A 17,254-nucleotide genomic window follows, 5' to 3' on the forward strand; every position below is an offset into this window, starting at 1 on the left:
ATGGTGGTTAGCCTTTAATTAAATAGCTGAGATAATCTATTTTTTTTTTTTTTAACCTCTGGGTCCACCGCTTGGTATTTCTTCAGAGGATGAGATGAATGATTTGTAGCGTGTGTGAAAATGCCATGCCTAACCGGGATTCGAACCAGGGACCTCCGGATAACCTGATATTAATCACAACTAATAATATTAGGTTAAGAGGTATAAAGTATAATAGTAGTAATATTAATAATGATACGGCACCAAACATATATTGGTTATCATCAAAGAATTACTAAACTTGATAAGTATCATGTTATTTATTATAAATATAATAAAAACTTCGAATACCTTGTTAACCTGATAAAAGTCCGTAATAAAAATTAAAAATTCGGTCGAGTGGAAGAATATACTCGTAGTTTAAAACATGTAATTATCTATAAAATTGCCTATTATTATAGTTTTTTTTCTTTTTTAACAAAACCAGTAGATCTAATTTTCTTTTAATTTTTCAACAATCTTATTGTCATTATCAAATGCAAGAGATCACTTCATCAGTGGGCGTCGACTAAAAGACAGGTTTATAACAGTGTGTTACTAGATATTATGGTTGTATTCGTATTGTATTGTATACACTGTGCGGGTGTTGCATTCCAGGGTTAATCAACGAAATCCCCGTGCTCACATGTCCATCGTGGTGTTAGTTGAGTTGTGTGCGAGTCGGTGAACGGGTCAGTCGAAACCAAGGCTTGATATTACATAAAGAAGGATGTCGTCATCGAGTTATGATGGAGCTATTTTTAAATTATCATGTTATTGCAACTGTTTTAGCTTTATTTTACTTCTAAATGGTAAGGCTAAATTTTTTTATTATTAATTTATATATTATAATTTATGATAATATATGTATATATATATATATATATTTACATCAGATTATATTTTATCATTGAAATTAAAGTTTTTAAAACATTTTTTTTTTTATTTATGCAATTTAAATTTTACTTGATTTATCTTTAATTGTTTTTAGTAATATATTCTAAAACTTGAAAATTATATATTTGAAAACGTTATTCATATTTACTATTTAAAATGAAATAAATTAAAATGATTTTTTTTTTATGTTTAAACGACTGGTTTAAATGTTTATATTGATACAATTTTTTTTTTTTTTATTTCTCTTTCTGTTAATAATATACACTTCTTGGGATTAATATTTTTTTTAAATGTTTCTAAACTTAGAAAAAGCCTAATTTACATTTTTTGATGTTTAAAATATATATATATATATATATATATATATATATATATAAGTGTTAGTTATTACATGTACACAATAATTTAATCAAAAACCAACGTACATTTTAAAACTAAAGTCAGGATGACCTATAAATTATTCAGTTAGATTTATTTCAAATTACACCGGCGATTTAGAGAAAAATTAAAATTAACGCATTACCCGAATTCAGTAGTTAGTCGTTTGTTTTTTCCTATACTACCTGATTATTCTACATGTTGGTTAAAATCCAGGATGGAAAGGGGTTTTCTATGAATAAAAAAAATTAACAATAAGCATTCATAACTCTGATCTATCTAATTTAATTAAAAAAATCCCTTTCGGCACGCCGGAAAGCGGAGGTAGATTTCACCGGTGCTAAGTAGGAGATAAAAAAGATTTCCCTCTTAAAGTTAAGAAAAACTTCAAATTTACTGAATACGACAATGGTTGCATGTGAAAAATTGTTTCACATATTTAGCATACAACAAGCTCCATCTTCTTACAATTTCCGCAAACTTTTGGCAATCCTTCCCCGTAAGGATTGGTCATATCAAAAATTGTTTTAGACAAAGGTTTTAGGTAATTTTTAGAGGACTAAGAACCTTTTAAAAACGATTCGATACTGTGCCTATTAAGGGATGATTTTGTTTTGTCTTCGAAACACCATTTTTTCCACCCCTTGGGTCAATGGTTGGTGATATCAGAAAGTTTTACTCAGATAAGTGTTTGGCCCTTATTCAGAGAATAGTAGGAACTTTAAACGAATTCGATATTTTAATTAATAAGAAAGTTATAGCGATATTTTTTTTCGATAAAGCCCCCGATCTCTACCTCGTGGTACGATTTTGCCTATTAACGAACTCGACCGAAATTTTGGCTCGTAATATTTTATGTATCAATTTGAAAGTGATTGGCGCGAAATTATCGCAGATATTGCGACCACAAGAAAGTGAAATATATATATATAGATGAATGTCAAATTTTTGAACTGTTAATGGCTTTGGGATCTGCGGGATGTGAAACGCGAAGATATGTCGAATTTTTTCGGATTTCGAATCATGGTACCGATTACAATAGGTTCTTATAAATCTACATATACACGAAAAAATTAAAATTATGCTAAATTTTTTTTTTAAAAATTTAAAATACGAGGAAAAAAAAATTATATATAGATTGCGGCATCCTAAAGCTGCATAATGCTCTCAAATACGAATTCTACATCGCCTTATCACATATTATTAAAATGATCAGTAATTATAAATTAATATGTGTCGTTCTGAGTTAAGTCGAGTAAAGCTTAATAAAATAATATACAGAGTGTTTCGGGACGTATTCCTGGAACTTCAGGTAGGAACGGGTAAATCTACTTTAATTAAATTTGGTAAATTTAAGACTTGCGTCTTATTCTATAAAATAAAAAAAATTGAAAACGTCATCTTAATAAATTTTATTAGTTTATAATTATTATTATTATTTAGTATTAATAATTTTTATTGCATTTAGTGGAGGAAATAAAAAAGGAAAAAATTATCAGCTTGCATTACGATGAGCAAGCGTACAGCTGGGTTAATTGTCTGCAACAACTCGATTGTTTGTCAGCGGATTTTTACAAAGAAAGTGTCATTTTTTTAAAAATAAAATGCTTATTTTGTAATAAGTAAAAATTTTATCAAACAAATAATTACAAAGATATTGAAGATGAAAAAATTAAGATGACCACTATTTTGAAATTTTTTAAGGTGACATTTACAAAACTTTTATTTTTTAGAATGCCAAGTCTTAGATTTACCAAATTTAATTAAAGTAGGTTTACCCGTTCCTGAGAAAAAATTTTTTTGTTGAAAATCACTAAATGGCGTCCAGAAGGAAAATAAAAAAAATAGGACTTACGTCGATATGAAGGTTTTTACTCATTTTGGTGACCCTGAATCAATACCTGAAATTCGGGGAACATTCCTTATACATAATTATAAATGTTTTAAGAAATCTACAAATCTTATTATACAACCAGGATAATTTTATTAGTAGCATGTAGCTATTATAAATAGCAATGCTGTTTCTATAGCGCTGTTTGTTTCAATAGCACTGTTTCTGTAGTTTATACGGACGGCTCTACAAACTTCTGTTGGTTGTGGTTTTGTGGTTGGCAATAGAACATAAATGACATTATTTGGCTTTCCCAATATATCAGAGTTTTCGTTGCGGAGCTGTATTCTATTAATAAGGTCTTAAATACGAGTACAATTAGCTCAACATTTCGACACGTAGTTGTCTGTTCAGATTCCATGAGTGCCTTACAGGCGATAGAGACACGTACTCCAGACACCCTGTCCTCTGTGACATACAGTCTATAATTTCTGAAATGACTCAGCGTAAAACAACTGTAAGCTTCTGCTGGATCCCCAGCCATATTGGAAGTTCAGGCAATGAGCGCGGTAACGTGACAAAAGAGGCTTGTTTCTAGCCTCCTTTCACTAATCGTGTTGTTTCTGATGATCTTGTCTATTTTCTGAAGAGGATGGTGATGAGTGGCAAAGCAAATGGAATACTGCCATTAATAATAAACTTCGTCCGGTTAAGAATACTGAATACTAGATCGTGGATACCGGTGTTATTTGGTGGTTGGGTTTCAATTAATCACACATCTCAGGAATAGTCGATCTGAGACTTTTCAAAACTACACTCCATTTAAATTCATACATATCATCGTCATTTATCCTCTGAAGTAATATCTTACGGTGGTTCTGGAGGCTAAACAGAAAAGAAAAGAAAAGAAGAATACTGCATCACCGTGGAGCTCCTTATTCAGGAATAACCGTCGAGTGGAGGTCATTATTTGCCGTTCGCGTATAGGCTACACAGAGTTCACTCATGTATGAAATGATTCAGACCGATGCACCCGTTTGTATTCGCTGCGACTGCCAGCTAACTGTATCCTTGTGGATTGTGTATGTTATGCGGCATTGCCTCGGAAGTTTAAACTAGGGACTAACTTCCGAAATATGTTAGGAAACAATGAGATGATGTTACCGAATGTTTTACGATTTATTAGGGCCTTCCGTATATATTCAAATATTTGATTTTTACTATTGTATGTTTATGCTATTTATACCATTTATTTTGTTTTCGGAATACGGAGTAGGCGTTTTACATCGATCTAATTTATAAGTTAATTCTTAATTTCTAATCGTTAGTAATGTTGTATCGTCGTGCTCTGATAACGGTACTTCATTGTGCGCTCAGGAAACAATCTAAATTTTGTTTTCTTTTCTTAAGGCAATCGTGCCCTTCTTTTTCGTCATTTCGAGTTCTAATAAGAGAATAATTTTAAAACCCATTTCATGTAGGGTATCTGACGTATGCGGATACGTGCATCTTTTTCTCATTTTGCTTGCCTAATTTTTTAAACTAACTTTTACTACTTTTCGAAAAATTATACTATCCCTTCTTGCAAATTTTCCAACTTTTTTCTGTTAGTTGACGGGCATCGACTGTTTTGGTCATTTTTTCTATGAGAATAAAAATTTTTAGCGTGTGAAAAATGCCAGGCCTGACCGGAATTTGAAACCAGGACTTTCGGATTCAAAAGGCTGAGACGCTACCATTCCGCCACGGAGATCGGAAGATTATTTTTATTTATTCTATTTTTAATTTTTGCATAAGAAGTTCTCTGGACTTTTTTAAATTATTTGTACCTTTTTTTAAATCTCCCTACTCGTTTTTGTTTTATGTTCATCAGACCATTTTTAGTTAACCGGAGACTTAATTCATACTAGTATGATAGTGGAAACTGATAATTAATAAGTTAAAATTTAAATAGACTTATTTTATTTGTTTTATATACGCTTTTATCGTCAAAAAATTGAAAATATTGAAATTCCTTTAAAAAAAGTCGGTTAACTCTTTTTAAAACATCTTATGTGGACACCACACGACTTCCTTGTACGCCTGTTAAATTACACATTTTTTGCTGCAGTTTATTTAAACTTATTCCATTTGAAAGTGAGATACGAACTTCCATTTCTTTAGTAAAGTGGACAGTAACACAATTTCTGAAATATTAGTTTTTATTAATATCAAATATTTATACAGTTATTAATTCAACAAGCTAATGAAATATTAAGAAAGAGTAAAAATTCCTTTATTACTCGTTTTACTAGATCAGTATTATTCTTATCTTAGTGAGTTGTTGATTAACAAAAGTTTTAGATTTCTGGTGGGCCGTATAAATAAAAGTTAGTAATAATTAAACTATTCCGCTTAGTGAATTCGTGTGTACTGGTTACAAATATTAATTTTGACCACACGGTGTAAAATATTCAGTTTTTATTATTGGATTATTTGGTGAAAAATCAAAAATGAAAAAGAAATAACATACAGGAAAAAGAAAGATAACATGAAGAAATATATCTTAAAAAACAACAAGAAGATGAAAATGAAGGGGGAAGAAAATGTTAAGAACAAGGGAAGAATAAAAAAATTAAGAGAGGATGCTGAATATGAAGAGAGAGAAAATTTGAAAACTAGAGAAAGTGTACACAAATTAAGATCAGAAGAATTTTATCAAACCAAAGAGCGATTAAATGATTGGCAACAAAGAATAAACAAAGGAAATGATGATCAACTCCGACTTAGGGAGAATATTGTCCGACAATAACAGAGGAATAACGAACAAAAAGATAAGAATTTTCTGCAGTTTAATTAAGATTGGAGATATATACCTTAGTGTATATGTTGTTCCTGTAAGGGTCTATTTTTCAGTCACTCTGTAGTTAACTTTAATGTAGATAAAATTAAATAGAAATTCCAGAATAATTAAATAAAATTAAACTAGAAAACCCAAAAATAATACAATTATAAATCATAAATTTCAATTAATGTTAAATAATCAGATGTTTCACCAAATCTATTACATATATACAAATGTAATAACGCCTTTTAAAATACATTTATATATTTTTAAAATTACATAACATTTTATTTCACTAATAACTTCTCTTTTTTTTATCATTATTATTGAATTATTAATTATTGTAAAAAAATTAACAATCACGAGTTAATAACTACTAATAAATCAATACATTTAAATTAAAAAAAAAAGTTAAAAAAAGGAGATGAAGTCTGATTCAAACCGATGTGCCTTCCCTTGTAAGATCCAATATTTCATTAATTAAATTTTCATTTGGCTGCAACTCTGAAACCCATGAAAATAAATACCACTTATGATATATCGTTAAAAAGTTCTCAATGAGGGCTTATTTCTGCAGTTAAGAAAAAGTCCAAAATTCTTTTTTTGATTTTGGGCTTTTCTGGACACTTTTGGTTCAGTCGATGGAAATCAAAAAGGGAGGTCCACAACTAAATGTTAAAACAGTTCTAAATCCAAAATTTCAATATCCTACCTCTAATTGTTTTTGAGTTATGCGAGATACATACGTACGTACGTACATAAATAAGTACGTAAAGACATCACGCCGAAACTAGTCAAAATGGATTCAGGGATGATCAAAATGGATATTTCCGTTGAAATATGAAAAGTGAAATTTTTCGCGATCACAATATGTCCTTTACTTCGAACAAGGAAGTAAAAATTAACATCAATATGTAAATTAACAGATTAAATTTAGTTATAAAAATATTTTTTTTAAATCTATTAATATTAAATGCCTAAAAATAATTTTCAAAATTTTACTATCATTTTTATTCTTTGTGTTTGACAAATAATAATCTTGACAATTTAATCAGTTGAAAAACTAAAAAATATAGAAGTTCAAAAATTCAAACGTACAGAAAATTTAAAAAAAATATATATTTGGCTAAGCCAATAAAATTGTATGTAAAAAATATTAGAATAATTTTATAACAAACACCATTATTGTAAAATAATTCTTTTAGTTTAAATAAAATAATGATTAAAAAAAAATTTTTAATGATTAAAAAAAAATATTATTTATAAAAACTAAGATTATTTTGTAAAATATAATACAGGAAATACGTAATATTAATTCGTTAGTAATTGATGGAGAAATTTCATTCTTTTATAGCATTATATTAATAATAAAATATTATTTTGAATTTCAGTAATTACTGCTTTTTGTATTCATTTATACTGTATCATTTTCTACTATTATGTATCTATTTTTTAAGTTAAAAGTAGTAAATCAGAGAAATAAGTTTTGCAAGACAAGATCTAAGAAATTTTTAAATCCGATCTGGTTGGCTTACTTTGCATAAATTTCTATATTTTCTAAAAATTTGTTCATTTACTGTAACACAGTAAATGAAAAAAATAAATAATAATAAAAGTTATTATATTGGATATTTATTCTTAATATTATTATTTGGTTTGAACTAATATTGTAAAACGTTCAGGATTCTAAATAGAACAATAGAATGATGATCTGAAATTTCATTTTTTGTTAACTCACTGCATATCTACACTCACAGATATACTGATTACCAATAGGATAAACTATTACATAAGTACCATAGTACAGCAAATGAAGTACTCGAGATGATTTTTTTTTATTGGTTTAGTGATTAGCATTAATAATTTGAATATAACTACCACAGTACAACTGCAATAACGATATTATTTAATTAAATTTTCTGTTAATTTATGTTTTGGTTTTTGGTTTTTGCTTAAAAATAGTCATTCATTGTTAAAAACGTAGATCGCCTTTTTAATATTATCAAACATTCCATATTTCGATTTTTTTTCAGAAAAATAGTATAAAACAAAAATATGCATTGTGATAAACTTTTTCCCTGCAACCTACTTACAAGCTGACTGGTTGAATAATGCAGATATCTATTTTTTTCAACTAGATTTTTGCCAAATCGATTATCCTAACTGAATATTCATTCCATTTGTGTCTGTTGTTCAATTTAAATGTCTTTTTTTATATTCACTATAATTTTTAAACCTCATCTCCGTATTTGTGATACTCTTATTTATATTTATCTTATAACCATCAGATAATTTCAAGGAAAATATTCTCCAACCTCAAGTGAATCGATCTGGAATTCTTGTCAATACAGGTAGATGTTCTACACTTTATTTCACAAAAGTGCTAAACGTATAAATTATATTTGGTAAACTAATAATTATTAGTTATAATTATTATGTGATCTAAATCAATTTCAATAATAATATACGAGTATAGTCAAAAGAATAACAAGCATCTTATGAAAGAATTATTTAGGTGAATAAGGAGTAAAGTGGTTTCCCGTTGCCTTCTTTACAAAATCTAATATAAAGTACTATTGTTCACATGCAATAAGTTATAGATTTTTTTTTTTTGTTATTAAGTTCACAGTTAAAAATAAGTAAATAAATGACCATTTCGATTGTAAAAATAAATCATTATTATAGTTAAAGGATATTTGTTTAAAAAAAATATATATATTTATAAAATAAAAAATTCAAAAAATAACTAAAAATAAAATATACAACAAAAAGCATAATAACGAAGTAATACCAAAATATTATATGTATTTTTGCTGTTCTGACGTCATAGCTTTATAGTTCTGATGCAAGAAGGTATGGTAATCAAACAAAAATTGGGGTTTTGGGTTTTTTTTTGCATTTCTAGACGTTTCATGACGCAGGAACCTCAAAAAACAAAAAAAAAGTGGGGGTAATGTTCAAGCAAAGTACATGTGTTGGCGTGCTTGAAGCTTATAACTTTTGATCAAGTAAACCGATTTTGATGAAATTTGGTAAAGAGACTCGTGTACATGGGATAATTTGTTGGCAAAGGTATGGGATCAGTATATGCAGAGGGTGGGGTAGATAGTTTTTTGGGGTTAATTTTCTCAAAATTTTGCAAATATAACCCCATTTTATATTAAGCACAGTATATGCGAACATGTTACCATACTATTAAAAAAAAATTTTGCCCCAAATACACCCCTTCTCCAAAAGTCGAAAAACGCTCTCTTTTATTTATTTATGATTTTTTAGTCTAATTATTTATCATCCTAAGTATAGTAATATGCACTATTACTACCACTTGCACACTACTTGGCCACTTGCACAGTGGCCAAAAAAATAATAAAAGCACTTTGAAGACAGTATTGGGTGTGGGAGATGTGATCAGAGTTAAAAAATATCGATTTAAAAATTTTTTAAACTTTTTTCAAGTTATCATAATCTTTCCACTATATAGGAATAAATAACCATGCTAATAAACTATAACAACTTTTTTGTAAGATTTTTTGTTTTTTATTAATTTTATCTCATTATTTCAAATACTTATGCTTGAGATTATGCCACGGAGATTTTATAGTTTCTGAAAAATGCCGGACAGGGCTTTAAACCGGGGACACTTCAAGGCTGAGATGCTACCATGGAAGACGACGGCTTTAAACAATTTCTTTTTAAAGAAACTATTTTCGTGTGATGGTTTTTCTTTTTCTGTTTTGTTTTACGAGGCTCGGCTGATAAATATTGCATATATATGCCTAGCATGGGAATAAAAAAAGGATATTGGAATGAAATAAAAAATGCCAACCTTAGCTACAAAATACAGTATTTATTTTTCAATATAATCCCCGTTTACACTGATACACTTTTCCCAACGTGTGACAAGTTTTTACATTCCGTCACTAAAAAATTCTGGCGTTCTTTTTCAGATCAAAAGGGACAAATCTTCCTTCACCTCATTGTCGGTGGTGTAATGATTACCTTTGAGATCCCTCTTGAGATGAGGGAAGAAGTGAAAAGTCGCCAAATCCGGCGAGTATGGTGGATGCGGAATAGGCTCAAACTTCAGCTTGTGGAGAGCCATCAGAGAGTTTGCGCAGTACCCATCGTGCACAGATTTTACGGTAACCCAATTGCTCGATAATATGGCCTACTCATTCGTTAGATATGCCTAACTGAATAGTGATGCATTGCTGGGTGATTCGCCGGTCACTTTGAAGCAAATCGACCACCTCCTTTCATGTTTCTTGTTAATCACAGAAACTGGTCGTCCGCTGTGAGGTGCGTCCTCAAATGTCGCTTTATCAGCTTCGCATTCGCGAAATGTCAACTCCTACTTACTCACAGTACTCCTGTCAACGGTTTCTTTACCGTAAACTGCTTTTAAACGATGAAAAATATTTATAGGATTCAAATTTTCTGCTGTTAAAAATTCGATCACTGCGCGCTGTTTTAACGGTGTTAACATATTGGCCGTATTCGACTCCATTTTTTACTGAAAAAAAAACCGGTAAACGGATTTCAACGCAATATCGCAGGTTTGTACAGGAGGATTTTGGTTATCATGTGCTACCACGCCTAACTCGATAGTACTTTTGTCTCCGTGTAGCACGCTAGTGTGCAAAATTTATCAACTGAGCCTTGTAGCTTTTCTTATTGTTGTTTTTTTATTATCTCCTTTGTAAAAAATACAGATGGTGGATTCTTTTAAGAATCTAAATATTCATCTAATTTTATTTATATTTTCATGTTATCATTATTTTTCCGCTATGTCAGAATGAATAACCAATGTCAGGAAACTATAACAACTTTGTTGTCAGCTTTCATTTAAAAGATGTTTAGATTATTGACTCATAATGAACTCCTTGATTTGTTAATAATACATCTAATTGAGATGAAAACAATTTCTGGTAAAAAAAAAATTGCTTTCCAGTCACAGAAATTATTAAAATTTTTCCTTATTTTACATATGTAAATTACGCTTTACTCGCAATTCTCAAAGAGAAAATATTGAGTACAATTTATATAATCCATTTCGTAAGAAGTATTTAATTAAAATTAAAAAAGCTTTAATTTTTATTTTGACACATTTAAATGATGAACAGATTATAAGGTTACATTTAAAACAATGTGTATAATAATACTTTCATCGAGTTATATAATAAAATAAAATTTAAGTACATCAGACATGATATTATATACGTAGATCGATATACTATGTAATTATACGTTTAAAAATGACTTTTGCTTTAGGGTATATAAAATATATATTTAATAGGTAGTCTTAGAGCTTACAAAAAAGGGGTAGTATATTTTTCGGTAGGAGGATCAGAGTGGAGGAAGAATAGATTTTGCTCCTGGGTCCATCATACACAGGTGTGGTGTGTAAACTATGTAACGAACGCACAACACTTTTAACGGGTACATGTATATGTTACAAACATTTCCGCCCAAGCGCCCACCTTTCTGTATACTCTTTGTAGCCGAACCTTATATTATCAATATTCATAAAGGAAACACACATCATGATAACAACCTTCCTGTGATTTCACTTCATTCATGTTAATTGTTAGGAATTTAATTCATATTATAAAATTACAGTACATCATTTTAATTAATGTATTCAATGTATTTTATAGAGTATAAATTCTGCAGGAAAATAGGTGAGTATATAGCACTTTTCCGGAGTTATTTTTACATACGAGTATTACATTCTTGCAAGGACAGATCGCAAAATTATGTACATCTACACGCACACTCATCTATAATTTGTTATTATACACGTTATTACAAACACATAATGAATAATGTTAAAAGAATGTAGAATAAAATAACTATCAATATCCCGAAAAATCACCATTTGTAGTTACAAAGGAAATAATAAAAAAACAATAAGAAATGTTAAAACAAAACAGAAAAATAAAAACCATCAAACGAAACCCTCTTTCTTTAAAAATAAATTGATTAAAACTGATTTTTCTAATTTAATACTTTTTTAATTAGCCGTCTTCCGAGATAGCGTCTCAGCATTGAAGTCTCTCCGGTTCGAATCGCGGTCAAGCATGGCATTTTTTAAAACCTATAATGACCGAACCTACATGTTTGGTATACCCTGTCTTATGAATATGTTTACTGCTGAACTATATGCTCTAAATAAGGCTTTGAATATCACTAACTCTAAGAACTGTCGTATCCTTATTTTTAGCAATTTGTGTAGAACTCTCCAAGCCTCAGAAGATTTTTATTCCAGACAGCCTAACGTCACCGAAATCTACAATGCAATCGCCGAGTTGAACCATCGCAACACACAAGTAAATTTCTGCTGGATCGCTAGTCATGTGGGGATTCCGTGTAATGAACGTGTAGATTCCGCTGCTGAAGACGCATATGTAGTCAACCATCCTTCACTACCCGTATTACTACATCCGACTCTATTAACCACTTCAAACACGCACTTCGCACGAGGTGGCACGATGACTGGATGCCACGGTAGATAAACTTCGATCTGTCAACGATACGGTATTGGCATGGGATTCCTCCTACAGGAAACTTCGCCGAAAGGAAGTGGTCTTCTGCTGATTACGGGTAGAACATACGAGAGCTACTCGCGAGTACCTGATGTTAGCAGAAAATGCATCAATTTGCATACGATGCAAGTACCGCTTGACTGTGCGCCACATCCTTGTGAATTGCATTCGTTATGCGGCCTTGCATTGTAAATTTAAATTGCCCGGAAATTTTCGTCAAATCCTGGGCAATAATAAAGAAGTTTTTGGATAGGGTTTTTTTATTTCTTCGATGTATTATTATTTTAACATACTTTTAGTGTTGTTGAATTATTTTGTACTGTAGTTCTATAATTTTATGTTTTTCATTTTAGTTTAAGTTTTTTTTGTTTTATTTGTTTTAATAATTTATTTACAGTTTTAATTTTGTTTTTACATTTCCACTTTCAGTTTTTATTTTATTTTAATCTTATTGTCTTATTAAATTTTATATTTTATTTTATGTTTCATATTTTTGTTTTCCGGGCAATTATAACACGAAAGTGTTTTTCGCCCCCTCCCCAAAAAAAAACCTATAAAATCTTCATTCCATAATCTCAAGCTTAAGCTTTTGAGATAATGAATTAAAATTAATAAAAAATAAAAAAGTTGACAAAAAGATTTTAATACTTTTCTAGCATTGGTTATTTATTTTTATATAGTGAAAAAATAATTGTAACATGAAAAAAGTTTAAATAATCTTTTAAAATCAACATTTTTAAACTTTTACTGGCTCCCGGAAAGATACTGCCTGTCCCCAAAAAAAAATTTTTTACCACTTGCAGTACTACTACTACTATGTTAGGAAGACAAAAAAACAGTTAAAAAATATGTAATAAATAAAAAGATAACTTTTTTAGATTTTTGGAAAAGAGGTAAATTTGGGAATATTTTTTTTTTTAATGGTAAGATAAACATATTCACATTACCACATTACTGAACTTAATATTAAGTGGGATTAAATTTTGAGAAAATTCTCTCAATAAAACTATCTACCCTATCTCTTCGAGAAACTAACTCCAAACTTTTACCAACAAATTGTCCCATGTAAGTCTCTGTGCCAAATTTCATTAAAATCGGTTTATCTAGTCAAAAATTAATAAGCTTCAAACATTCCAACACGCGTTCAAACGTGCATAAGAACATTACTCCAAATGTTTTGTTGGTGAGCCCCTGGTTCATGAAACGTTGAGAAATTTAAAAAAAACCAAACCGCCATTTTTGTTTGGTTGCCAAACTTTACTTCTTACAGCAGAGATCTAGGGTTATGATCCCACAAAAGTAAAATATGAATGTAGTGAAATGTTATATATTTATCTATTTCATTTACAACTTGAGTATCGTTCTGTAGCGTAAAATATCCAATACGATGAATATATTCAATCTTTGCAGAGGGCCCCTCATATACTCGTATTTTCGTCTCAATTTAGAAATTAAATCTACCCACGATTATTTATTCTATTTAATTTTATTACTGAGGCTATTTCTAAGGAAATTTAAAAAATTTATTAATGAATTTTAAGTTCATGAGAATTTTCTGCCATTCTTAGAATTTTGTTGTTCAGAAAACAACGATATATAGTTGTACATATTTATATAAACTATAAAATATTAACTGTTCTGAAATATTTTCAAAACTAATTTTAAACGTCCACTTTCCGACACAAGATCTCATTATGTATTCCAAGTTTCTTAACATAGGACTAACTATGGCTATTATAGTTACTTACTATAACCTGTTCAAAGACAGCTGATAATAATGTGCTGGACTCCTTCCACCTCTTGAACTCTCTTCAGAACTTCAATAAATTTTCTTTTAAATAAATTTTCACTCATGTTCATCATCATATTATATTATATCACAAAAATAATTCTTTTACATTATGGAAGAATTATAAAATTAAACAAGAGGTAAATATTAAATATTAAAAAATGTGACTGCCAAAAAACATATGACTGACAAATATTGCTTTTTAATATAGGATAATTAAAAAATATACGGGTGCAATTAATATATAGTATAAATTTTTTTGAGCATATATATATATATAGCCTATGACATTCTCGGTAACGTAAGGATAACAATGCGAGGTCATACATCTAAATCAGTTCAACCGTTGAACTGCTACGGTAGAACATACATCCAAACATACACTCAAGTACGTTATTCTGTTTTTTTGGTCGTGTAAATAAAGTCCATTTCTGATTAGTTAATTTTTGTTCTGATTTGGTTCCACCGTGATTTTGTATTGTGCTAGCAAATACCACGTTTGAATTTTTAAAAATCGGACGAATTATTACAGATATATTTTAAGAACATTCCATTGCATCTCCCAAAAAAGCGCTCCAGGGGCATCCCGTTTGTTACTAGTTGTTGGTGATTTATTTAGCCTCGCACGAGGTGCTCGCATCATCTCACCACTCTAGCCTCACACGCAGTCCGCACGGGAAGCCTGTTATTATTAAAAGTTTTTAAGGAAATTTTTTAAATTTGTTTAATATTTTTTTATTTTACTTAACGTAAATTTAATTCTATTATTTTTGTAGTATTATTCATTCAATTGATTCGAATCATTCAGTTTAGATCTAGCTCACACAATGATAGACGCTTGACGCTCAGAGTTCACGTTCATTAATTAATCCATTACAGTTTTTTGATTCAACCGGCAAATCTCCACTGCTATGTACATATTCATATATATATATATATATATATATATATATATATATATATATGTGTATATACATATATATAAATATATATATATATATATATATATATATGTATATACATATATATAAATATGTGTGTGTGTGTATATACACACACACACATATTTATATGCCTATCACATTCCTGGTAACGTAACCATTCCAACACGAGGTCATACATTTAAATCGGTTCAGCCGTTGAGCTGCTACGGTGGAGCAAACATACATACATCCTATTCCTTTTTGCGCAGTCGTGTAGAAAAAAATATGTAAGAATTAATTTTAATCTTTCTTTTTGTTTTAATCTGTAATACTTTGTATTTTGCATTTTATATATCAAAAACTTAATGAACTTAAAATCCCTGCAATTACTGTTAAAAAACACTGGAAAAGTATTGCATGACTTTCCCGATGATCCCGATCAAGTCATGCAACACTTATTTCATTGCAAAAACTTTCCGGCTTCCCCGAAACGTTGTGGCAATTTAATCGTTAAGAAGCGTTAGTCTTATCTTTCTAATGAATATCATCATCTCATTATAAAACAATTAGATAACTTATTTAACAAATAAACCTTTTATTTATAGACATTTTTTTAATTTACTAAATTAAGTCATCATTCAAGATCTTAAATAATTGAATAAAAAATAGAAATTATTTTTTTAAATTCTTCTTTATTAGTAAATTAGAAAACTGATAATATTTGTTTTGTTTATATAAAACTTCTTCAAAAATAAAAAATATTCAGCCATAATTTTAAATGTGTTTTTTAGGACGGTGGATGAAAATCTTTAGATATATTTCATAATAAAGTTACCTATAGTAATGGGTACCATGATTCGACTTCCGGAAAATTTCGACATATATCGCGTTTCGCATCTTCAGACACCAAAACCACCATCAGTTCAAAAGTTTATATATAGAAAAAACAAAATATCGCTATAACTTTCTTATTAAGTACAATATCGATTTCGTTTAAAGTTCCTGCTATTTTTTGGGTAAGGGCCTAAAACTTATCTCAGTAAATTTTTTTGATATCACCAACCATAGGCCTAGGAAGTGGAAAAAATGGGTTTTTGAAGACAAAAAAAAATCATTCCTCTCTTAAATATGCACAGTCTCGAATCGGTTTAAAGGGATCGTCGTTAGTCCTCTAGATATTACCTAAAACTTTTTTCTGAAATAATTTTCGATATGACCATCCTTTACGGCAAGGGATGACCAAAATATTGTCGGAATTGTAAGAAGAAGGGGCTTCTCGTGTGCTAAACATGTAAAACTTTTTTCACATGCAACCATTGTCGTATTGAGTAAATATGAAGTTTTCTTAACTTTAAGGTGGAAATCTTTTTCATCTCCTACTTAGCACCGGTGAAATCTAACTCCGCTTTCCAGCATACTGAAAGGGATTTTTTTTTAGTCATATTAGACATTTGGGAGTAATGAAATACCAATACCCCTTATTTTAAATGCAAGGGGTATTATACAGTGAGCTTTTAAACTAAAAAAATTTAAAAAGGGTTTTTTCATTGCCGCACACTATAGAAATTGAATGGGGGAAAAACGTTTTATAGTCATTTAAAGGCCTATTGATGAAGAAAATATTCATGTAAAGACATTCCATTAACTTAAACAAGAAATAGCTAAAAAAGAATTCCATTCTATTAAACAAGAAATAGCTAAAAAAATAACATCTTTTGATTTAGCTAAAAAAAATTTACCTTTTTTTTAACTTTTTTAAAAAATTAAAAAAAAAAGTTTTGATAAAATATTCCTGTAAAGGTTTTTAATTTTATTTTACATATAACACCCTCACCGTTTTTTTCCAGTGTTTGCAAGAATTTAATTTAATAAATCCTTCTTCCTACCAAGTTTGAAAAAGTTGGTTTACGAAGTCTGGAGTTATTAAGGTTCAAACAGGACATCAGGTGGCATATGCACATACATGAACATTTATTTATAAATCGGTTATTTTGGGCTTAGGGATAACATTAAAAAATTTATTTGCAATTCTAATATAAGAGGTTAGGA

At 29.5% G+C, this 17,254-nt stretch overlaps 1 protein-coding gene across 1 annotated transcript in view; it reads left to right on the forward strand.

Annotated features, from left to right (window-relative positions):
* The first annotated feature begins 634 nt into the window (after window positions 1-634).
* The window catches only part of LOC142318930 (neurotrimin-like), a 160,973-nt gene continuing 144,353 nt past the window's right edge, over window positions 635-17,254 (forward strand). The window contains exon 1 of the mRNA XM_075355614.1: window positions 635-830. Within this exon, the coding sequence (XP_075211729.1) occupies window positions 749-830 (82 nt within the window). The 5' untranslated portion in view covers window positions 635-748. The remainder of the gene's footprint in view (window positions 831-17,254) is intronic.

This window comes from Lycorma delicatula, chromosome 2 (assembly GCF_047948215.1).
Source record: "Lycorma delicatula isolate Av1 chromosome 2, ASM4794821v1, whole genome shotgun sequence".
NCBI classification, from domain to species: Eukaryota; Metazoa; Arthropoda; class Insecta; order Hemiptera; family Fulgoridae; genus Lycorma; species Lycorma delicatula.